This window comes from Delphinapterus leucas, chromosome 2 (assembly GCF_059928025.1).
Source record: "Delphinapterus leucas isolate spDelLeu-1000000601 "Yukka" chromosome 2, BTC_Dleu_Yukka2, whole genome shotgun sequence".
Classification (NCBI taxonomy): domain Eukaryota; kingdom Metazoa; phylum Chordata; class Mammalia; order Artiodactyla; family Monodontidae; genus Delphinapterus; species Delphinapterus leucas.
Genome location: NC_143130.1, coordinates 147494191 through 147519122, shown reverse-complemented (window position 1 = coordinate 147519122; position 24932 = coordinate 147494191). Strand labels below are relative to the sequence as shown.

The window sequence follows — 24932 nt, the reverse complement described above, 5'->3', positions numbered from 1 at the left end:
TAACCATAATTGGGGAAAACTGAACCAGGGTCTAGACTTAGGCACCGGCACAGAGAGGAGTGGGGAGATTTCATGGTGGCCAGAAGGGCCATGGGAGAGCTGGTTCGATGATCCCAAAGGCCCTAGATACTAGCTGGTTGGTGACCCGTTGCGTATCTGGTGCAAGATTCAGCTTCTCTCAGCGTCTGGGAACAGCGTGCTCACATGCCAAGCTTTGGACTACATTTCCCAGACAGCTTTACTCCCCGGGCTGTCGCACTTTCTAGGGCGTGTCTTGGAAGAGAGGCCACAGCCGGCGAGCACCGCTGGGGCATCTCGCTCACCTCCGGCAGCCGCACCTGCCTCCCCGCGAGATGATTGGGGTCCTGCTCGTGCTCCTCCTCCTCCCCTTTCTCCTGTACATCGCTGCACCCCAAATCAGGTCTGTGCAAATGTATTGCCTTCTCTTGAGAAGTCTTCGGGGGAAATATTCATCCCCATCGAAGCTCTGTTCTTCAAATGAAGGAAAGGAAGGCTCCCCGCGGGGCTCCAAGTAGGGGAGTTCGGTTGATCGGAGGAGGTGCAGGTCCTGGGTGAGGAGGGCGATACCAGGAGACCCCAGGCCGTTGGAAGGGGCTGCAGTCCGGAGCACCCTGCTCTGTTTCCTCAGTGCGAATCGTGACATCTGCAGTTCCATTGCTTGCTCTCTTCTTGCTGTTAGATTTGCTTTTTCTCTGGACAGATGTAGTAAAGGAGAGAATTGAAAGGGTTTCATCACATTCTCCTGCCTACTACCTGCCTTCGCAGCAGGAGTTGGGGGTGGGAGGTGGTCCGAGCCCTGCTCTGGGGTTTGGGGGCGGGGAGGAGAGGTTGAGGGTCGTGGTCTCTTGACCAGGTGACACATCAGCCAATGGCTGGCTGAGTGCCCCGGAGAATCAGCAGCGAGTTGCACACTGCTGATTGGTGCTGAGTAAATCACCAGTAGTGACGGTGGACCAATGACTGAAGACACGCACTCCTTCCCTCGGTGGGGATTGGATGGGCGGGGGAAGGGGGACGCGGTCACTGTCTGAGTGGAACTGGAAGGCGCGCTAGATCACCCTCTGCCGTTTTTTACCACATTCACCCCTTCTTCCCTTTCTCCCCACCTCCCTCGAGCCCCTCCTCCAGTTGTATTTTTCCTCCCCTCTGCACACGCAGTCCTTCCACCTCTAGGCACACATGGGTGTTGGTACTGGGGCGAAACGCTCCTTTTTATCTCTTTCCGTCACGACATCCTCTTATCCCCATAGAATCTCACTGAAGAGTTGAACCTGAACTCATATCTCATATGAGGTAGTGCTCATATCTCATATGAGATAGTGCTCATATCTCAGCAAGATTTTTCTAAGGAAGGTTACACTCCAAGGGTGATGTTCCAAACCACCTAGCTAGGTCATGGGGGCTTGACCAGAGCTGGACTTTCATAGTTGATTGTCTCTTTTCTTCCTGCTGGTTAAGCAGAAGGAAGAGCTGGATAGAGGCCCTGATATGTTGTGGCTCCTGGAGCTAAAGCTGAAGGAATGTGGGAAACAGAGCAGGGAGGCTTGTTCTGAGGAGGAAGATATCCGTTGGTGGTCACCTTGAGTTAGCTTGCTTCCTTCGTGGCCTGTTTGTTCTAAGCAGGAACTTGAGTGGCTAGAAGTGTGTACTTTGCAGTTCTAAGTTCAATGAAAAAGGTTGAAATGCTCTTAAAAATGCATCTCCCAGTCAACAAATTGTTTTAAATTGAGCCCCCAAGATTTGCAGAGAAAAGAACAATCTGAGGCCTACTAATATCTGTTTGTGCATTCTTTCTTCTGGAGAAGCAGGATGAAGGAAGAAGGACTCAAATTAGTGAAACCAGGACTTGAATCTCAGCTCCCCTTTGTACTTATTAACATTATTCTTTGTCTTATTTATTTATTTTTTCTAAATGTATTTATTTATTTTTGGCTGCATTGAGTCTTCGTTGCTGTGTGCAAGCTTTCTATAGTTGCGGCGAGCAGGGGCTACTAAAGAGTTGCTGAGCACAGGTTTCTCACTGCGGTGGCTTCTCTTGTTGTGGAGCACGGGCTCTAGGCACACAGGCTTCAGTAGCTGTGGCATGCGGGCTCAGTAGTTGTGGCACACGGGCTTGGTTGCTCCGTGGCCGAGGGGTCTTCCCGGACCAGGGCTCGAACCCGTGTCCCCTGCATTGGCAGACGGATTCTTAACCACTGTGCCACCAGGGAAGTCCCTCTTTGTCTTATTTTTAAGTGTGTGTGTGTTTCTGTTCGTTTTGTCCAGGTTGACAAGCTTTCATAATTTTAACTTTGTGTTGGGTAAGCTGTTTTATTAAGGCCATAAAGTGACAGTTATGGACAGATTAACATCAGTGGACCAGTTCTTTCTTTTTCTAGGCTGAGTCTTGTGATTTCCTAAGCCTAAGAAAGGCTCTACCAGGATCCTGGCTAAACAGATATTCATCAGTTCTTGTAACTGCAGGGAACAGTGCTAAGGTTTGCCCTTATAATAGAATCACTTCTGTCCTCAAGCAAGAGCAGAAACATTTGGACAAGAAAATTTTTTCTTTTTAATAAATTTATTTACTTATTTATTTATTTTTATTTTTGGCTGCGTTGGGTCTTCGTTGCTGCGCGCGGGCTTCTCATTGCGGTGACATCTCTTGTTGCGGAGAACGGGCTCTAGCCGCGTGGGCTTCAGTAGTTGTGGCACGCAGGCTCAGTAGTTGTGGCTCACAGGCTCTAGAGCGCAGGCTCAGCAGTTGTGGTGCACGGGCTTAGTTGCTCCGTGGCATGTGGGATCTTCCTGGACCAGGGCTCGAACCCATGTCCCCTGCATTGGCAGGCAGATTCTTAACCACCATGCCACCAGGGAAGCCCAAGCAAGAAAATCTTAAGAGCAGAAAATTTTGTTTTCTTTCCTCCAACCTTCCTTTAATCTATAAAAAGCCAGCAGTAGAGGGAACCAAAACAGTCCTCAGCCTTGGGACCTGTAGACGCGAGAATGTTGCAGGAATCTCTGGCTGAGGCAAAGAGAATGAAGAACTGATGAGCTCTCCTCTGTCTGCAGGAAAATGCTGTCCAGCGGGGTGTGTACATCAACCATCCAGCTTCCTGGGAAGGTCGCTGTGGTCACTGGAGCCAACACAGGCATCGGGAAGGAGACAGCCAAAGAGCTAGCTCAAAGAGGCAAATTCATCTGCTTCTAATTCCCTCCTGCCACTGTTGTTTTTTTTTAATTCAAGTGTAGTTGATTCACAATGTTAATTTCTGCTGTACAGCAAAGTGATTCAGTTATACATATATATACATTCTTTTATTAATATATTCTTTTCCATTGTGGTTTATCATAGGATATGGAATATAGCTCCCTGTGCTATACAGTAGGACCTTGTTGTCCATCCATTCTATATGTAATAGCTTGCATCTGCCAATCCCTAACTCCCAGTCCATCCATCCCCCATCTTGGCAACCACAAGTTTGTTCTCTATGTCTGTGAGTCTGTTTCTGTTTTGTAGATAGGTTCATCTGTGTCATATTTTAGATTCCATGTATAACTGATATCATATGGTATTTGTCTTTCTCCTTCTGACTTACTTCACTTAGTGTGATAATCTCTAGTTGCATCCATGTTGCTGCAAATGGCATTATTTCATTCTTTTTTATGGCTGAGTAGTATTCCATTGTATATATGTACCACATCTTCTTTATCCATTCATCTGTCAATGGACATTTAGGCTGTTTTCATATCTTGGCTATTGTGAATAGTGCTGCTATGAACATAGGGGTGCATGTATCTTTTTGAATTATAGTTTTGTCCAGATATATGCCCAGGAGTGGATTGCTGGATTATGTGGTAATTCTATTTGTAGTTTTCTGAGGAGCCTCCATACTGTTTTCTATAGTGGTTGCACCAACTTATATTCCCACCAACAGTGTAGGAGCGTTCCTTTTTCTCCACACCCTCTCTAGCATTTGTTATTTGTAGACTTTTAATGATGGCCATTCTGACTGGTGTTAGATGATATCTCACTGTAGTTTTGATTTGCATTTCTCTAATAATTAGCGATGTTAAACATCTTTTCATGTGCCTATTGGCCATCTGTAGATCTTCTTTGGAGAAATGTCTATTTAGGTCTTCTTCTTGCTACTGCTCTTTTATCCCTTGCAATGATGACCATTCTCATTATTTCCTCCCAGTCTTGGAATTCAAGAACATTCCAAGTGCCCCGCTGATTTGCTGGTCTGACACTAGTACAATGTTCTATATATAATGGACACAATGAATATTATTGATTTATTTTTCTTTCCTGATTTGTTCATCAGATACCTCTGTGTGAAGTAGGGGTAATTCCTTTTTTAAAAAAACAGTAGAAAATAACATTTAACATTAGTATTAGGTCTTTGATGCTCACTCAAAAACAGAGCCGACAGTTTGTCTCTTTTATATGTTGGTTGACAGGAGCCCGTGTATATTTAGCTTGCCGGGATGTGCAAAAGGGGGAGTTGGTGGCCAGAGAGATCCAGATCATGACAGGGAACCAACAGGTGTTGGTGCGGAAACTGGACTTGGCTGATACTAAATCTATTCGAGCCTTTGCTAAGGGCTTCTTAGCAGGTAAGTGTGGACCTGGAGACTATGCTGTGGGTCTTGCAATCAACATGGCAGACTTAGCTAAAAGGAAAAGATTCCTCTCCCTCTCTGACACATAGAAATGCTAGACAAAATATAGCCAAAAACTTATGATTCATAGCTGAACTCATTAGTAACAAAGGGAAATACCTAAGAGGCAGAAACAAAAAGTGAATCAAAGGTTCATAGCAGTGCATAAGAACTAAAGCCAGAAAAAAAAAAAAAAAGAACTAAAGCCAGAAATCTCATACGTGTACCAGAACTCAAAATGGGCTTTAAGGTCTGGAGTCCAAATATCCGTACAGGGATAGGAGATGAGACCTCAGGATGTTGAGGGCTGGGTTGCTGTCTGTATCTGAGGCTCCACATAAGGTTGGGATTCACAAAAAGCCATCTGGTCCTTGGTACAGGGAGCTTAAAAAAAAACCCAGGCCACCAGCTCAGGGACATGACAAAGAAGCTTAACATCTCTTTAGAACATGGATGGATAAACGGTCATCTGCAAGAAATTAGAACTTCAAGCTGACATCATTTATGCGGTGAGGGGGGAATTCATTCACACCACCAACCGGTGCAAGAAACTTGAGCTGAGAACTTAACGTAAAACCCCATAGTATCACATCAAAATTGAGTCCAAGAGCACCCTGTAGGCTTATTCCCTCATAACCCAGGGATCTAGGCCTCCCAAGGGAAGGAACTTCCACTGATATATACTTTTAGTCAGAAATCACAACTCATTTGAGGAAATAAATCATAAGAGAGAGTTGGCAGATGAAACAAAGCGGTGAAACCAGTGTTTCTTTGTGGGCCTGAATCCGAGCGGCAGGGAGGCATAGAGAATATCCTTTTTCTCTTGTTTTGGAATTTCCCATTCAGCTTGGGAAGTCTTTCTGTTGGGAGAGATAGACAGAACACTTCCCAAAAGCACTGAGTAAGTAGCTCCTGAATTGGAAAGATTGGAAAGGCCATTTGGTAGTGTCAGGTGGAATTTTGCCCTGTATTAAGAGTATGTATGATTCAACTAAAGTCTTAAAATGAAAAAACAATACAAAATAAGTATGAGGGTAAAATAGAGGAAAGATTGAAGCCATGCATCCTCATTTTCAAAGCATGGGTATGAGGCAGATTTCAAAGATGTAACAGCTGTGGCTGGCCACTTCCACACTCCATCCCCTCTTCCCTGCAGAGGAAAAGCATCTCCACATTTTGATCAACAACGCAGGAGTGATGATGTGTCCCTACTCCAAGACAGCCGACGGCTTTGAGATGCACATGGGAGTCAACCACTTAGGTAAATTGTGTCTCATCACAAAGCTAGAGGGAAACTAAAGTTCTCCTTGGAAAACTTAGGGTCATATGGAGCCTTCTTTGTGGTGTGACTGGACCTTTGGGCCATAACAGACTATAAGTGTATAATAAATAGTGTCGTCCTGCCTGAAAGCTCAGGCTCGCTTGAGGTTCCTCCCACTTTTTAATCTGTGCTTCAGATTCAATTTACCTTAGAATATTTTTGAACAACCTAATTGGATTGGGGGCTGTTTTGCTTTCTTTGTAGAGACCCTTGTGGCCAGCATCAAGTAGAGGCCACCTGCTCTTAAACAGTGATGTTATTCAAAGTTGGAATAAGACATGACTTTGTATTCATATTCACATAATCCAGACCTACCTCATAGAAAGATGTCTCATGTCTTTGGCTGTTCCTATTTCCCTAAACCGTCACTGAACTTATTCTGTAGTTGATAATGAATTAATGAGGCAAAAAGTCTTATTCTTGAATGCTCTGCCTTCCATAGCTGAGCCCGGCTCACCACTACTCCCTTCACCCTCACATTGGCCCTGAACTCTGTTAATTCTACTTTTTCTCAAAGGTCACTTCCTCCTGACCCACCTGTTGCTAGAGAAGTTGAAGGAATCAACCCCATCAAGGGTAGTGAATGTGTCTTCCTTAGCACATCACCTGGGAAGGATCCACTTCCATAACCTGCAGGGTGAGAAGTTCTACCATGCAGGTCTGGCCTACTGTCACAGCAAGTTAGCCAACATTCTCTTTACCCAGGAACTGGCCCGGAGGCTAAAAGGTAGGCTTAGCAGAAATGAGTGTGGAGACATGAGTCAATGGGAAGTAGCTAAAAGCCACAGGAATAGGAACTGTTTTCTGGAGCCCATCCTCTGGACAGGACCTGCTTCCATGGCTCTACCTGGGTATAGTTTTAGTAAACAGCCCACAAGTGAATGTTGGAGGTGACTGGGAGGTAACGGGAAAATTCTGAAGGCTGGGCTTTGGCAGTTATTAGCTGCATGACCTGCAGCAAGTTGTTTAACTTTTCAAGACTTATTTCTTCATATGTAAAATGGGACTGCTTCACGGGTTATTGTCGTGATTAATTCAGGCCTCATGAGCAAAGCAAGTTTTTTTTTTTTTTGTTTGTTTGTTTGTTTGTTTGTTTTTGCGGTACGTGGGCCTCTCACTGTTGTGGCCTCTCCCGTTGCGGAGCAACAGGCTCCGAACGCGCAGGCTCAGCGGCCATGGCTCACGGGCCCAGCTGCTCCGGTGCATGTGGGATCTTCCCGGACCGGGGCACGAACCCGTGTCCCCTGCATCGGCAGGCGGACTCTCAACCACTGCGCCACCAGGGAAGCCCCAAAGCAAGTTTTTTGACTCGTAATGAAACTAGATAGAAGGGAGGGACCAGAACTGGCACTGGCTACAACCATTGGGATAAAACAGGTGCTGGGACTATGGAGGGGGTCTCCCTAACAACAAAGGGTCATATAAGAGGGAAATGTATGCTTGAGGAGGGCAGTCTCCAGTCACAAATAAACAGAGGTCCTTGGAATGGTCTACTATGGATTTCCAATAAATAGAACGGGAAATCCAGGGTGGACAATTAGAGTTGCTTAGGACTAAGGCAGGCAGAATTCAGGCTGAAGGTATCAGACACATTAGCCCCATCGTTGGAACAGGATCCTCAAACCACATGGACAGCTGTGAGATGGAGGGTTATGTCTATGCCCAGGGCATAACATCCTTTATCAGCTTGGGATGGATCAGGGTAACTGGATGGTGAAAACTACCCAAAGGTTGGTCAGGGAGTTAGGGTGGCCTGGAAGTGGAGAGATGGACCCAGCTGTGAGGATCAGATAAAAGCAGAGGCTACACGAGTGAGAAAACCTGATAGGTATGAGGATTAGGTGGGAAATAGCTATGATGCAATGAAAGAAACCTGGGCATGACGGAAGAGTCATTCATTCAGCCATTCAACAGCCACGTATGCCAGTGTCCATGCTATTTTACACACCGGATTAGTGGAGTGGTTCACGTCCAATGGGAGAGAGAAATAATTAGCAAGTATTTATACAACTGTCACATGTAAAATCACATGTAAAATCAGTCTAGTAATGCATGAATAATTCTCATTGTAAAAAGTTCAAATAAGATGGAAGTATATAGAGTTATTCTCCTCTCTTCCCTTTCTGCTTTTCTCCCCTCAAGATACCACTGTCAACAACTTGATGTGCACCATTCCAATTATTTTCTTGTGCATTTACATATGTATATATCATACATAAGGAAGTGAAATTCCAGCACAGTATCTTAGAGATCTTTCCATGTACTACATAGAGATTTACCCCATTACTTTTGTTGGCCGCATTGTGTTTCATAGTATAGATGTGCTTTAGTTTATTCATTTCCTAAACAACGTCTAGACAGTTTTCTTTTTGTTGTTGTTATTTAATTATAATTGTGATAAATGCTATAAAGGGGAATTACGAGGACCTATAATGGATTGGCAGGGGGGTGGTGGGGAGAACCTTATTCAGTCTGAAGGATCAGGAAGGACTTTTCTGAGAGAGTGAGTTGCAAGCTGAGCCCTTGCAGGATGATTAGAAATTAAACGGGTAGGGCTTCCCTGGTGGCGCAGTGGTTGAGAGTCCACCTGCTGATGCAGGGGACACGGGTTTGTGTCCCGGTCCGGGAAGATCCCACATGCTGTGGAGTGGCTGGGCCCGTGAGCCATGGCCGCTGAGCCTGCGCGTCCGGAGCCTGTGCTCCGCAACGGGAGAGGCCACAGCAGTGAGAGGCCCGCGTACCGCAAAAAAAAAAAAAAAAAAGAAATTAAATGGGTTACAGTGTGGGTGGGGTGAGGCAGCTGAGGGGGCTGAGGAACATTCCAGGCAGAAGGAAGAGAATGCATGAAGGTCTGGTCTGTGCTTGAGAAACTGAGAAAAGGCAGTCATAGTTAGAATGTAGAAAGCAAGAGGTCTGAGCTGAGAGTGGTAAGGTTGGTGAAGGTGAAATCCAGAGAGGCCACAGTAAGGATTTTAGTGTTTATTCTAAGAGCAATGGAAAACCGTTAAAATGGAATCCTTTTTTAAAACGAGGGCAAGAGTGGATGCAGCAGGTGATTTCTGTGGTTGAGGTAAGAAGTGAGGGTAGCTTGGACTAAGGTGGTGGAGATGGAGGGTAATAGACACTCCTGAGAGATATTTAGGATGTGAAAATCACAGGGCTTGTTGATTGGAGGTGTATGGTGAGGTGGTGGATCCTTAAGGACTGGTCCTGTGTGCCTGCCTGGTTGAAAGTGTAGGGAACACTACAAGAACCAGGTTTGGCCTTAAATATATGAAGTCAGTTTTGGACCTCTGAGTCTGCATTACTATGGGTCATCTAGAGTAGATGTCAAGTGGAAAATAATACAGGTCAACAGTTCTTTTTCTGTAATTGTGAAATCCACAAAGGCCTGAAAACTCAGTTTTTTCCTAAGCTTGATACCAAAACTCATTTGGCAGCAAAACCTCACCTGTGCTAGGGAGAGTAGGTAATAGACACTTGATATATATAAAATAAAATTTTAAAAATTGGAAACATTTCTGACCCCAGGGTTTCTAGAAAAGAATTGGGGACCTGAAATAGCACATGCATAAGTGTTATTTAGCACTTATCATGCACCAGACAGTATTCTAAGCTCTTTTACACATGAACTCATTTAATCCTGAGAACAGCTCTGTGAGGTGTAGGTATTGTAATTATCCCTATTTTACAGATGAGGAAACTAAGTCACAACATCAGGAAGGTCACACAGCTAGTGAGTGGTAAAGCTTGGATTTGAAACTGGGCATTCTGAACCCTTAACCACCACATTATACTGCCTTTTATCGTCAGCCAAGAGTTAAAAGGAGCCACTTGGACCATAGATAAAAATGAGTGCTATAAAGTTACAGAGAGGGAATTTAGTGAGCCATGAGAACTCTTAACATTTAAAGTTTGGGTAGAAGATGATGAACCGGTCCAGGAAAAAAGAGGATGCATCCAGAAAGGTTAAAAAAACCAGAAGAGGTGTGGGATCATGGAAGCCAGTGAAAAGGCAGCTTTAGGATGAGGGTGGTTAACAATGTCAAGTGCTTCTGAGGGGTCCTGGCTCTGCCGCTTCCTAGCAGTTAATAACCTCTCTGAGCCTTAATTGTAATCTGTGAAATGAAGGTATAAGTTACTGTGAGGAGTGCTTGTGATAGCATCATGGGAAGGGAGTCCACATGGGGCAAATGTTTATTCATGTCTTCTGCTCTCTTTGGCCACTTGGCAACATCAAGTCCTGTCTTCCCCTCTCTATATGGCATCCCCGCATCAGGCTGTGGCGTTACAACGTACTCTGTACACCCTGGCACAGTCGACTCTGAATTGGTTCGGCACTCATCCCTCATGAGATGGATTTGGTGGCTTTTCTCCTTCTTCATCAAGACCCCTCAGCAGGGAGCCCAGACCAGCCTGTACTGTGCCTTAACAGAAGGTCTTGAAGTTCTAAGTGGAAACCATTTCAGGTATGAATGTATCTGTTTTTGAAGATGGAATTTCATTGCCCACAGGAAATAATTTGGATTTGTCTGGTATACCATACCCTTTTTATTTTGGGGGGGGGCAGCAGGTGTTTATTTATTTATTTAAATTTTCATTTTATATTGGACTATAGTTGATTTACAATGTCATGTTAGTTTCAGGTGTACAGCAAAGTGATTCAGTTATACATATACATATATTCATTCTTTTTCATATTCTTTTCTCATATAGGTTATCATAGAATATTGAGTAGAGTTCCCTGTGCTATACAGTAGGTCCTTGTTGGTTACCTATCTTAGATATAGTAGTGTGTGTATATTAATCCCAGGCTCCTGATTTATGCCTCTCCACCATGTTTCCCCTTTGGTATCCATAAGTTTGTTTTTGATATCTGTAAGTCTGTTTCTTTCTGTTTTGTAAATAAGTTCATTTGTGTTATTTTTAAAGATTAGATTCCACACATGAGTGATGACATATGATATTTGTTTTTCTCTGTCTGACTTACTTCACCTAGCATCTAGTATGGTAATCTCTAGGTCCATCCATGTTACTGCAGATGGCATTATTTCATTCTTTTTTATGGCTGAGTAATATTCCATTGTCTATATGTATACCTTACCTTTTTAAAAAAGTACATTGTCCAATATGGCTTTTGTCTCTTGACTCTAGGGATGAGGGTAGTTAATGATGCTGCTAATGATGCTGATGTTTTATCTTTTAATAGGGGAATTTGACCCATTCACATTTTTTTGTGGTAACTGCTAGGTTTGATTTTATTCATGCCATCTTTTATATGGATGATTATGCTTTCTGGTTGTTTCTTTTCTTCCTACATTTTTTTATGTCAATCTAATTTTCTTTGTTCCTTTTTGGACTCCTAGTTCTATTTTTTCACATTAAAAATAATTTGAATCTGTATTTCTCCATTGCCTTCAGGACTAAAATAGTATCAATGGACTCCCTTCTTGAATAAGTGAGGACTTTTAAAACTTTGTGTTGTAGGGAATTTTGAATGTACACAGGAGTAGACAAAATAGCATGTTGAATCCCCATATACCCATAATCAACCTCAACAACCATTAACCCATGGTCAGTCCTGCCTCATCTCCATCCACTACCCCTTCCCACATTTTTCTCATTCCATATTATTTTGAAGCAAGTTCCAGATATCACATAGGATCAAAATTTTAACACAGTTTCACCTCCACCTTCAAGATTTTGTGGAAATAATCTGAAATTTTAGAGAAAGGGCTGTAAATAAATTCAGACTGAAATGAAAGGTAGACAGTCAGATCATGAAAGGTCTATCATGCCAGGCTTAGAGAGGAGCCACAGAAGTTGTTTCAGTAGAGAGAGCCATAATCTGGTCTGCGGTTTAGAAAAATATCCTTAGTAACTCCGTTTGATGAATGAATGAAGTACCCCAAATGAGAGAGAATGAGTTTCTGATGTAGGGTAGTGACAGCCGGAATGAGGAGAATGATTTAAGTGAGAGACCCTGAAGAGGCAGAATTTTTACCACTTGATGACCAACCAGTGAGGGGGTAGAGGAGGATTTGGTGACCTGGGTTCAAGCCTGACTTATTAGGAGATTAATTGTGACATTAACTGAGACAGAAGTTGTAGATAAATAATGTGTATAACTTAGGGTTCTTTGATTCCAAACCAGTGGAAATGGACTCTGGCTAACATAAACAAGAAGAGAATTTATTAAAATATGGGGATACTCCTAGGTTCGAAGGGAAGACTGAAGAGTCAGGCTTCGAACAGGCAGAATGGCCAGTCAGCTGGCCAGGACCCTGCTGCTGGAGTGAGTGAACGCCAGCTGTCTTCAGTCTGTTGTGTTGCTCACCATCCACTCTCCAGGGAGGAAGCATTGGGTCTCCTTCCTGCCCCGATCATCGCCTCCATCCTCTCACCCCGACTCGCTTGGCTACAGGAGGACAGGCAGGCATTTGATTAATGGGCCCTTCAAACTATATCCAACAAGAAGAGGTAATTCCATAGAAAGAAATCAGGTTTCTATTGCCAAAAGAATGTGGGATGGGGGTTCAACGAAAGAGTAACAATTGCCCACTACGTAATAAACCCGGCTCTGTACATGTTGAGTGTGTTATCCATAAGATATGTGAGTAGAACTGTGTAGTGGATAGTTGGAAATGCAGGTCTGAAGTGCAAGAAGATAGATTATTTAGTTTTGTACACTGGAATGATTTTCCAAGAGTGACTGGATTCTTCTTCCCTGGAGATTTTTAAAAATGAAATAACCCTTTATCTTGGTTTTGACTGAATGGCTTAGAGTCAGCTTCAAATCCATAATTATTGAATTGACTTTTGAAGAGCCTTTCCAGTACAATGGATTCTTAATTTTAAGCATTTTGAAGATCCAACAGCAGCCATGTAGACCACTAGCAAGACATGAACATAGAAGTCTGTCTTGATTGAAGCTTTAGGACCTTTGCACTGGTTGTTCTTTTCTGCCTGAAACTACTAATCAACTTTTTGTCTTTATAGATTTGCCTATACAGTTGGAATTATATAATAGATGGCCTTTTGTGACTGGCTTTCACTTAGCATTACATGTTAAAGGTTCATCCATGCTAGAGGGTGTATCAATACTTCATTCCTTTTTATTGCCAAATATCTTATTTTATGGATACACCATCCTCATTTATCCATTCATCAGTTGATGGACATTTGGATTTTTTCCCATTTCTGGGTTATTAAGATAATGCTGCTATGAACATTCATGTACACATTTTGTATGGATATTTCTCTTGGGTATAAACCCAGAAATGGAATCTCACTGGAATATAGGTCATATTTTAACTCTACTTTAGCTGTTGAGAATCTACCAGACTGTTTTCCAAAGTGGCTGCACCATTTTACATTGCCACAAGCAGTTTATGAGGGTTCCAATTTCTCCACATCCTTGTTAACACTTGTTATTGTCTGTCTGTCCTTTGATATTAGCTATCTGAGTATGTATGGAGTAGTATCTCATTGTGGTTCTCATTTGCATTTTCCTGCTAATGATGTTGAACATCTTTTCATGTGCTTATTGCCCGTTTCTATATCTTTGTTGGAGAAATGTCTTTTCAAATCCTTTGCCCATTTTTAAATTGGATTGTCTTTTTGTTGTTTAGTTGTAACAGTTCTTTATATAATCTAGATATGAGTCCTTTATCAGGTATATGATTTGCAAATATTTTCTCCCATTCTATTGGTTTGTCTTTTCAGTTTCTTCATGGTGTCCTTTGAAGAACAGAAGTTTTTAATTTTGATGAAGTCTCATTTATCTATTTTTTCTTTTATCACTTATGCTTTTGGTGTCTTATCTAAGAAACTATTGCCTAGCCCCAGGTCACAAAGATTTATTACTGTTTTCTTCCAACAGTTTTATAGTTTTAACATTAAGTTCAGGTCTATGATCCTTTTGTTTTTCTTTTTGAATTATATTTTATTTATTTTTTATAAAGCAGGTTCTTTTTTTTTAACATCTTTATTGGAGTATAATTGCTTTACAATGGTGTGTTAGTTTCTGCTTTATAACAAAGTGAATCAGCTATACATACACATATATCCCCATATCTCTTCCCTCTTGCATCTTCCTCCCTCCCACTCTCCCTATCCCACCCCTCTAGGTGGTCACAAAGCACCGAGCTGATCTCCCTGTTATACAGCAGGTTCTTATTAGTTATCCATTTTATACACATCAGAGTATACAGGTCAATCCCAATCTCCCAATTCATCACACCCCCACCCCCACCCCTGCCACTTTCCCCCCTTGGTGTCCATATGTTTGTTCTCTACATCTGTGTCTCTTTTTCTGCCCTGCAAACCGGTTCATCTGTACCATTTTTCTAGGTTCCACATACATGCGATAATATATGATATTTGTTTTTCTCTTTCTGACTTACTTCACTCTGTATGGCAATCTCTAGATCCATCCACATCTCAACAAATGACTCAATTTCGTTCCTTTTTATGGCTGAGTAATATTCCATTGTATATAGGTACCACATCTTCTTTATCTATTCGTCTGTCGATGGGCATTTAGGTTGCTTCCATGACCTGGCTATTGTAAATAGTGCTGCAATGAACATTGGGGTGCATGTGTCTTTTTGAATTATGGTTTTCTCTGGGTATATGCCCACTAGTGGGATTGCTGGTCATATGGTAATTCTATTTTTAGTTTTTTAAGGAACCTCCATACTGTTCTCCATAGTGGCTGTATCAATTTACATTCCCACCAACAGGGCAAGAGGGTTCCCTTTTCTCCACACCCCCTCCAGCATTTGTTGTTTGTAGATTTTCTGATCATGCCCATTCTAACTGGTGTGAGGTGGGTGATACCTCATTGTAGTTTTGATTTGTATTTCTCTAATAATTAGTGATGTTGAGCAGCTTTTTAAAAAAAATTTATTTATTGTTTATTTTTGGCTGTGTTGGGACTTTGTTGCTGCGCGTGGGCTTTCTTTATTTGTGGCGAGCGGGGGCTACTCTTCGTTGCGGTTTGTGGGCTTTTCATTGCAGTGGCTTCTTTTGTTGCGGAGCACAGGCTCTAGGCGAGCAGGCTCAGTAGTTGTGGTGCACGGGCTTCGTTGCTCCACAGCCTGTGGGATCTTCCCGGACCAGGGCTCGAATGCGTGTCCCCTGCATTGGCAGGCGGATTCTTAACCTCTGCGCCACCAGGGAAGTCTCTGTTGAGCAGCTTTTCGTGTGCTTCTGGGCATCTGTATGTCTTCTTTGGAGAAATGTCTATTTAGGTGTTCTGGCCTGATTGGGTGGTTTGTTTTTTTAATATTAAGCTGCATGAGCTGTTTATATATTTTGGAGATTAATCCTTTGTCTGTTGCTTTTTTTTTTTTTTTGCGGTACGCGGGCCTCTCACCGTTGGGGCCTCTCCCGGACACGCAGGCTCAGCCGCTACACGGCATGTGGGATCTTCCCGGACTGGGGCACGAACCCGCGTCCCCTGCATTGGCAGGCAGACTCTCAACCACTGCGCCACCAGGGAAGCCCTGTCCGTTGATTTGTTTGCAAATATTTTCTCCCATTCTGAGGGTTGTCTTTTCGTCTTGTTTGTAGTTTCCTTTGCTTTGCAAAAGCTTTCAAGTTTCATTAGGTCCCATTTGTTTATTTTTGTTTTTATTTCCATTACTCTAGGAGGTGGATCAAAAAAGTTCTTGCTGTGATTTATGTCAAAGAGTGTTCTTCGTATGTTTCCCTCTAAGAGTTTTAGAGTGTCCAGTCTTACATTTAGGTCTCTAATCCATTCTGAGTTTATTTTTGTGTATGATGTTAGGCAGTGTTCTAATTTCATTCTTTTACATGTAGCTGTCCAGTTTTCCCAGCACCACTTATTGAAGAGACTGTCTTTTCTCCACTGTATACCCTTGCCTCCTTTGTCGTAGATTAGTTGACCATAGGTGTGTGGGTTTATCTCTGAGCTTTCTATACTATACCATTGATCTATATTTCTGTTTTTGTGCCAGTACTATACCGTCTTGATTGCTGTAGCTTTATAGTATAGTCTGAAGTCAGGGAGTCTGATTCCTCCAGCTCCATTTTTTTCCCTCAAGACTGCTTTTGCTATTAGGGGTCTTTTGTATCTCCATACGAATTTTAAGATTTTTTTGTTCTTGTTTTGTAAAAAATGCCACTGGTAATTTGATAGGGATTGCATTGAATCTGTAGATTGCTTTGGGTAGTATGGTCATTTTCACCATATTGATTCTTCCAATTCAAGAACATGGTATATGTTTCCATCTGTTTGTGTCATCTTTGATTTCTTTCATCAGTGTCTTATAGTTTTCTGAGTACAGGTCTTTTACCTCCTTAGGTAGGTTTATTCCTAGGTATTTTATTCTTTGTGTTGCAATGGTAAATGGGATTGTTTCCTTAATTTCTCTTTCTGATCTTTCGTTGTTAGTGTATAGGACTGCAAGAGATTTCTGTGCATTAATTTTTTATCCTGCAACTTTACCAAATTCATTGATTAGCTCTAGTAGTTTTCTGGTGGCATCTTTAGGACTGTCTAAGTATAGTATCATGTCATCTGCAAAGAGTGACAGTTTTACTTCTTCTTTTCCAATTTGTATTCCTTTTATTTCTTTTTCTTCTCTGATTGCTGTGGCTAGGACTTCCAATACTATGTTGAATAAGAGTGGCGAGAGTGGACATCCTTGTCTTGTTCCTGATCTTAGAGGAAATGCTTTCACCATGGAGAATGATGTTTGCTGTGGGTTTGTCATATATGGCCTTTATTCTGTTGAAGTAGGTTCCCTCTATGGCCACTTTCTGGAGAGTTTTTATCATAAATGGGTGTTGAATTTTGTCAAAAGCTTTTTCTGCATCTACTGAGATGATCATATGGTTTTTATTCTTCAATTTCTTAATATGGTGTATCACATTGATTGATTTGCGTATATTGAAGAATCCTTGCATCCCTGAGATAAATCCCTCTTGATCATGGTGTATGATCCTTTTAATGTGTTGTTGGATTCTGTTTGCTATAATTGGTTGAGGATTTTTGCATCTATATTCATCAGTGATACTGGTCTGTAATTTTCTTTTTTTGTAGTATCTTTGTCTGGTTTTGGTATCAAGGTGATGGTGGCCTCATAGAATGAGTTTGGGAGTGTTCCTTCCTCTGCAAATTTTTTGGAAGAGTTTGAGAAGGATGGGTGTTAGCTCTTCTCTAAATGTTTGATAGAATTCACCTGTGAAGCCATCTGGTCCTGGACTTTTGTTTGTTGGAAGATTTTTAATCACAGTTTCAAATTCATTACTTGTGATTGGTCTGTTTATATTTTCTATTTCTTCCTGGTTCAGTCTTGGAAGGTTATACCTTTCTAAAAATTTGTCCATTTCTTCCAGGTTGTCCACTTTATTGGCATAGAGGTGCTTGTGGTAGTCTCTTAGGATGCTTTGTATTTCTGCAGTGTCTGTTGTAACTTCTCCGTTTTCATTTCTAATTTCTATTGATTTGAGTCTTCTCTCTCTTTTTCTTGATGAGTCTGGCTAATGGTTTATCAATTTTGTTTATCTTCTCAAAGAACCAGCTTTTAGTTTTATTGATCTTTGCTATTGTTTTCTTTGTTTCTATTTCGTTTATTTCTGCTCTGATCTTTATGATTTCTTTCCTTCTACTAACTTTGAGTTTTGTTTGTTCTTCTTTCTCTAGTTCCTTTAGTGTAAAGGTAGATTGTTTGAGATTTTTCTTGTTTCTTGAGGTAGGATTGTATTACTATAAACTTCCCTCTTAGAACTGCTTTTGCTGCATCCCATAGGTTTTGGATTGTCGTGTTTTCATTGTCATTTGTCTCTAGGTATTTTTTGGTTTCCTCTGATTTCTTCAGTGATCTCTTGGTTATTTAGTAACGTATTGTTTAGCCTCCATGTGTTTGTGTTTTTTACTTTTTTTCCCCTGTAATTGATTTCTAATCTCATAGCATTGTGGTCAGAAAAGATGCTTGATATGATTTCAATTTTCTTAAAGTTACTGAGGCTTGATTTGTGGCCCAAGATGTGATCTGTCCTGGAGAATGTTCTGTGTGCACTTGAGAAGAAAGTGTAATCTGCTGTTTTTGGATGGAATGTCCTGTAAATATCAATGAAATCTATCTGGTCTATTGTGTCATTTAAAGCTTGTGTTTCTTTATTAATTTTCTGTCTGGATGATCTGTCCATTGGTGTAAGTGAAGTGTTAAAGTCCCCCACTATTATTGTGTTACTGTCGATTTCCTCTTTTATAGCTGTTAGTAGTTGTATTGTGTATTGAGGTGATCCTATGTTGGGTGCATATATATATATATATTTTTTTTTTTAACATCTTTATTGGGGTATAATTGCTTTACAATGGTGTGTTAGTTTCTGCTTTATAACAAAGTGAATCAGTTATACATATACATATGTTCCCATATCTCTTCCCTCTTGTGTCTCCCTCCCTGCCACCCTCCCTATCCCACCCCTCCAGGTGGTCACAAAGCACCGAGCCAATATTCCTGTGCCATTCAGCTGCTTCCCACTAGCTATCTACCTTATGTTTGTTAGTGTATATATGTCCATGCCTCTATCTCGCCCTGTCATAGCTCACCCTTCCCCCTCCCCATATCCTCAAGTCCGTTCTCCAGTAGGTCTGTGTCTTTATTCCTGTCTTACCCCTAGGTTCTTCATGACATTTTTTTCCCTTAAATTCCATATATATGTGTTAGCATACGGTATTTGTCTTTCTCTTTCTGACTTACTTCACTCTGTATGACAGACTCTAGGTCTATCCACCTCATTACAAATAGCTCAATTTCGTTTCTTTTTATGGCTGAGTAATATTCCATTGTATATATGTGCCACATCTTCTTTATCTATTCATCCGATGATGGGCACTTAGGTTGTTTCCATCTCCGGGCTATTGTAAATAGAGCTGCAATGAACATTTTGATACCTGACTCTTTTTGAATTTTGGTTTTCTCAGGGTATATGCCCAGTAGTGGGATTGCTGGGTCATATGGTAGTTCTGTTTGTAGTTTTTTAAGGACTCTCCATACTGTTCTCCATAGTGGCTGAACCAATTCACATTCCCACCAGCAGTGCAAGAGTGTTCCCTTTTCTCCACACCCTCTCCAGCATTTATTGTTTCTAGATTTTTGGATGGTGGCCATTCTGACTGGTGTGAGATGATATCTCATTGTAGTTTTGATTTGCATTTCTCTAATAATTAATGATGTTGAGCATTCTTTCATGTGTTTTTTGGTAGTCTGTATATCTTTTTTGGAGAAATGTCTATTTAGGTCTTCTGCCCATTTTTGGATTGGGTTGTTTGTTTTTTTGTTATTGAGCTGCATGAGCTGCTTGTAAATTTTGGAAATTAATCCTTTGTCAGTTGCTTCATTTGCAAATATTTTCTCCCATTCTGAGGGTTGTCTTTTGGTCTTGTTTATGGTTTCCTTTGCTGTGCAAAAGCTTGGGTGCATATATATTTATAGTTGTTATATCTTCTTCTTGGATTGATCCCTTGATCATTATCTAGTGTCCTTCCTTGTCTCTTGTAACATTCTTTATTTTAAAGTCTATTTTATCTGATATGAGTATTGCTACTCCATCTTTCCTTTGATTTCCATTTGCATGGAATATATTTTTCCATCCCCTCACTTTCAGTCTGTATGTGGCCCTAGGTCTCAAGTGGGTCTCTTCTAGACAGCATATATATGGGTCTTGTTTTTGTATCCATTCAGCAAGCCTGTGTCTTTTGGTTGAAGCATTTAATCCATTCACGTTTAAGGTAATTATCAATATGCATGTTCCTATTACCATTTTCTTAATTGTTTTGGGTTTGTTTTTGTAGGTTCTTTTCTTCTCTTGTGTTTCCCACTTAGAGTAGTCCCGTTAGCATTTGTTGTAGAGCTGGTTTGGTTGTGCTGAATTCTCTTAGCTTTTGCTTGTCTGTAAAGCTTTTGAGTTTTCCATGGAATCTGAATGAGATCCTTGCCGGGTAAAGTAATCTTGGTTGCAGTTTCTTCCCTTTCATCACTTTAAATATATCGTGCCACTCCCTTCTGGCTTATAGAGTTTCTGCTGAGAAATCAGCTGTTAACCTTATGGGAGTTCCTTTGTATGTTATTTGTTGTTGTTCCCTTGTTGCTTTCAATAATTTTTCTTTGTCTTTAATTTTTGTCAATTTGATTACTATATGTCTCGGCGTGTTTCTCCTTGGGTTTATCCTTCCTGGGGCTCTCTGCGCTTCCTGGACTTGGGTGGCTATTTCCTTTCCCATGTTAGGGAAATTTTCGACTATAATCTCTTCAAATATTTTCTCGGTTCTTTTCTCTCTTTTCTCCTTCTGGGACCCCTGTAATGTGAATGTTGTTGTGTTTAATGTCCCAGAAGCCTCTTAGACTGTCTTCATTTCTTTTCATTCTTTTTTCTTTATTCTGTTCCGTGGCAGTGAATTCCACCATTCTGTCTTCCACGTCACTTATCTGTTCTTCTGCTTCAGTTATTCTACTATTGACTCCTTCTAGTGTATTTTTCATTTCAGTTATTGTATTGTTCATCTCTGTTTGTTTGTTCTTTAATTCTTCCAGGTGTTTGTTCTTTATTTCTTCTAGGTCTTTGTTAAACATTTCTTGCATCTTCTTGAACTTTGCCTCCATTCTTTTTTTTTTAATTTATTTTATTTTTTTATTTTTGTCTCTGTTGCGTCTTCGTTGCTGCATGCGGGCTTTCTCTAGTTGCAGTGAGTGGGGCTACTCTTCATTGAGGTGTACAGGCTTCTCATTGTGGTGGCTTCTTTTGTTGTGGAGCATGGGCTCTAGTTGCGCAGGCTACAGTAGTTGTGGCTTGTGGGCTCTAGAGTGCAGGCTCAGTAGTTGTGGTGCCCGGGTTAGTTGCTCCGCGGCATGTGGGATCTTCCCGGACCAGGGCTCGAACCTGTGTCCCCTGCATTGACAGGTGGATTCTTAACCACTGTGCCACCAGGGAAGCCCTGCCTCCATTCTTTTTCTGAGGTCCTGGATTATCTTCACTATCATTATTCTGAATTCTTTTTGTGGAAAGTTGCCTATCTCCACTTCATTTAGTTGTTTTTCTGGGGTTTTATCTTGTTCCTTCATCTGGTACAAAGTCCTCTGCCTGTTTTTCCGTGAATGTGGTTTTTCTTCCACAGGCTGTAGAATTGTAGTTCTTCTTGCTTCTGCTGTTTGCCCTCTCTCCTTTTTTTTTTTTTTTTGGCCATGCCACACAGCATGTGGGATATTAGTTCCCCGACCAGGGATCAAACCTGGGCCCCTGGCAGTGAGAGCAGAATCCTAACCACTTTACTGCCAGGGAATTCCGTATGACCCATTTTTGTTAATTTTTGTATATGGTATGAGGTAGGGTTCCAACTTCATTCTTTTGCATTTGGATATCCAATTGTCCCAGAACCATTTGTTGAAAAGATTATTTTCTCTTTGCTGAATTGTCATGATAGCTGTATTAGTCCATCTCGGGCTGCCATAACAGAATACCACAAACTAGATGGCTTAAATGACATTAATTTATTTTATCACAGTTCTGGAGGCTGGAAGTTCAAGATTAAGAGGCTGGCAGGGCTAGTCTCTGGTGAGGCCTCTCTTCTGCATTGCAGATGGTTACCTTCTTGCTATGTCCTCACATGGCCTTTCCTCTGTGTGCATATATTCTTGGTGTCTCCTTCTCTTCTTAATAAAGACGCTAGTTCTATTGGATTAAGGCCTCACCCTTATGACCTCATTTAACCTTAATTACCTCCTTAAAGACCCTATCTTCATTATAGTCACATGGGGGTTAGAGCTTCAACCTATGGATTTGGGGGGACATGAATCAGTCTATAACAGTAGTGTTACCAAAAATCAATTGACTGTAAATGTGAGGGTTTACTTCTGCACTTTTAATTCTATTCCATTCATTTACATGTGTATCCCTATGCCAGTATAACGCTATCTTGATTATAGTAGCTTTATAGTAAGTTTTGAAATTGGTCAATCTTTTACCTATACTGATTAATACTTACCAAAGTCCCACTGGAAATATCAGCATCATGACCAAGCTGATGTCATAACCATACTTCAGTAGTTCTTATTGTATGTAATATTTGAATTTTGTATTTGAATAATTTTTACAGCATGCCTTAGCTTACAGGGGATATTCATGTCCTTTGTATCATTTGCTGTTCACCGTAAACTTAGAAGGAATTTAAGGCTTAGTGCATTGGAGGCTGTAGAGGCCTACAGAGGCCAAGTCATTTCCAGAGAGTCATCCAGACCCTCGTGATCATCAGTGATAGTCTTTTCACTCAGAAATGGCAGGTTTTGCTGGTGGTATTGGTGAGTTCCCTTAAACAGAAGTACTACACTTATAAGGCTTGTTTTTTAAATGCAAAGGTATCTTTAAGTTTTTTTTTTTCAACCTTTCATGTATTTAAGAACCATCTGGAGAGCTGGTTGAAAACAGATTCCTAGGCCTCAATCCTAGAGATTCTGATTCAGCAGGTCTGGGGTGGGGCCTGAGAATTGGCATTTCTAGCAAGTTCTCAGAGATCCTGCTGTTTGTCCACAGCCCAGAGTTTGAGTAACACAGTTTTAATGGACATAGTGTTAGGGGTTTGCTTCACATGGTTATTTCAAACTTATCAACTCTCCTTTTTACCTTCAGAGTTTGCTTAGATGGTCCAGGAAGCAGTTTTCTTGAAACGGTATAGTTTTAAAAATTGTTTCTCACGTGACATCAAAGATCGTGAGCCTTTTACTCAATCATTAAAAAAGAAAATAACCCTCCATTGAATCCCTGCTGTGTACTCGATGCAGAGAATACAAAAATGAGTAAAAGAATTATCCTTGAGAAACTTTTCTGGGTGGTGAAAAGTTGGGATACCCCTCCGGCATTTAATGGGGACTTAAAACAATTGTAGTTACAACAATGAATAGAAGGTATATGAAACACCTGGGACCTTGTTATTACCATTTCTCTTCTGGTATCATCTTTTACTTCTTTTGTTGGTTATGAAGCTGACTTTGCTTGTTCTTTGAGTTTAAAAACAGTTATAACTGCAGGTAGATCAGAAGGAAGAAGGTTTTTTTTTTTAACCACGCCAAGCATCTATGACCAATGTAAATAGCAGTATCTCAGCTACATGACACTGTACAAGGTCCTATAGAGTGAACCTGAGAGACATGTTTGAACAAGATGGACATACACAGGAGTCAGGCAGGCACTGATATTACAGTTAAATATATATATATATATATATACACACACACACACACAAAGGGGAATATAAAGACTAAATGGTACACATTATATATCAAACAAAGCATTCTGAGCCAGTGTGGTCTAGTGAGCTCTAAAATGGTAATTACATTTTCTCTGAGGTAAACATTGGAGGATGCAGAATTAGGGCAAACACTGGTCCTGTGAAGCGCCCAGAGCACATGTCATCCCTGGGTTGTTTTTCTGTTGTGTTCCTTATCCCAGGCAGAGAGCAGACTCCATTCTTAACCCTGTGCTTTAAGCCTTTCTCTTTCCTTTCCAGCGACTGCCATGTGGCATGGGTCTCTACACAGGCTCGTAATGAGACAGTAGCAAGGCGGCTGTGGGATGTCAGCTGTGACCTGCTGGGCATCCCTGTGGATTGACAGGTGATGGCAGTTGGACCCAAGAGAAGCCTGCAGTAGACTACTAAGTACTCCCTGCCAAAATGATTCTCCTTCAGGATGGCCAAAACCTTGAGCACAAAGAAAGCAAACCTTCCAGCCTTGCCTGCTTGATGTCTGATAACAGCCCAGTGTACACTGCCAGATTCATCTAAACACCTTGCATTTGTCCAGATTTATTTTGCCCCTGTTACTGCCAGAGTTACTTGAGATAATATAGGATAAGTAGACCTTCATATGACCTCCAAGCTCATATTTTCCTTCTGAAGCCTACTACCTAGGAGAACCTAAGCTATGGCAGGGGTTAATTTCTGGCACTTTGGATTCGTTTCTATCCTCTTTGTCCACAATGTAGTTCCTCCCAACCAAACAACCTTCAAGGGGGCCATCCTTTAGCCTTAGCTAAACTCCAGGAGTCACAGTGGCTTGGCTCAAGAGCAGGGCTTGTCCCTCACCTCTTAAGAAAACCATCATGGCACCAACGTCTGGATTCTTTCAGGAAACTTCACTGAATCTGGATTGTGGCATGGCTTTATCTCTGACAACCTAAAGCTGCTGCTGCTAAAACACTTTCACATGCCTAGACCACAGAAGAGCTTCCTTTTCTAAGAAGTTGGTGGAGTTTACAGGATGGCAGAAATTGGGGGAAAGGCAAAAATAAAAATCAAATTTAAACTGTCATTCATTTTCCTGCTGTTTCTCAAATCAGCAAGAGGGTAGTGAAAGAAGCAGCTTGAGAAGATAGGCCACCTGACTTCAGTTAGTGACCCTAGATCCATGGAGGCCTCCTTTTTCTCTTAGAAAACCAGAAGGAAAAGGCTATTTAGTGATTGTCCCTGAGTATATCTTTGTGTGTGTTCTTGTGTATTTATGCAGCTGGGAGTATTCAAAATAGCCACAAAGGAACAGTATTAAACTGGACCCCCGTGCAGGTAAATAATCAGAGACGGAGCAGACCTGTGTCATTCAGTCTTTGATACAATGGAAAATGAACTCTGTATATGCTGATAACTACCCACCAAGAAGCACATGGGTGGCAGGGAAGAAGTCCAAAAAAGAGAAGAATCCTGGAAGATAATGCATGCAAAGGCAATGAAGGGACTAGAAAAGGGTTTTAAAAAAAACCACACACACACTCGCACAACAGCTAAATATGTTAGTAATATCCAGCAATAGAAGAATTGAGGGTGACCACCTGAGTTCAAGTAAGACGGGAAAGGCACTATGTTAAGCACCAATCAACCTATGTGGTAGAAAAAACCCCAGACAAACAAAAACAAACAAACAAA

The 24932-nt window shown here is 41.4% G+C and overlaps 1 protein-coding gene across 3 annotated transcripts; it reads left to right on the top strand.

Moving 5' to 3' along the window:
• Positions 1-269: 269 nt before the first annotated feature.
• Positions 270-24092, top strand: RDH11 (retinol dehydrogenase 11). 3 transcript variants are annotated; one of them, XM_022570291.3, is made up of 7 exons: positions 288-421; positions 3073-3191; positions 4465-4620; positions 5822-5926; positions 6504-6713; positions 10266-10455; positions 23523-24092. In XM_022570291.3, the coding sequence occupies exons 1-7, from the start codon at positions 354-356 to the stop codon at positions 23623-23625; spliced, it is 951 nt and encodes a 316-aa protein (XP_022425999.1). In that variant the 5' UTR covers positions 288-353; the 3' UTR covers positions 23626-24092. The 3 variants fall into 3 exon arrangements, with proteins under 3 accessions (XP_089762303.1, XP_022426001.1, XP_022425999.1); XM_089906177.1 differs by lacking the exon at positions 6504-6713 and having other exon boundaries at positions 270-421; XM_022570293.3 differs by lacking the exon at positions 23523-24092 and having other exon boundaries at positions 270-421; positions 10228-10449.
• The last annotated feature ends 840 nt before the right edge of the window (positions 24093-24932 follow it).

Bases quoted from the DNA above. Each gene is read 5' to 3' on its own strand.
- RDH11 (XM_022570291.3), top strand. From the start codon at position 354: ATGATTGGGGTCCTGCTCGTGCTCCTCCTCCTCCCCTTTCTCCTGTAC. The intron at 4,621-5,821 runs GTAAGTGTGGAC...TCTTCCCTGCAG, and splicing joins TGCTAAGGGCTTCTTAGCAG to AGGAAAAGCATCTCCACATT. The intron at 6,714-10,265 runs GTAGGCTTAGCA...TCCCCGCATCAG, and splicing joins ACTGGCCCGGAGGCTAAAAG to GCTGTGGCGTTACAACGTAC.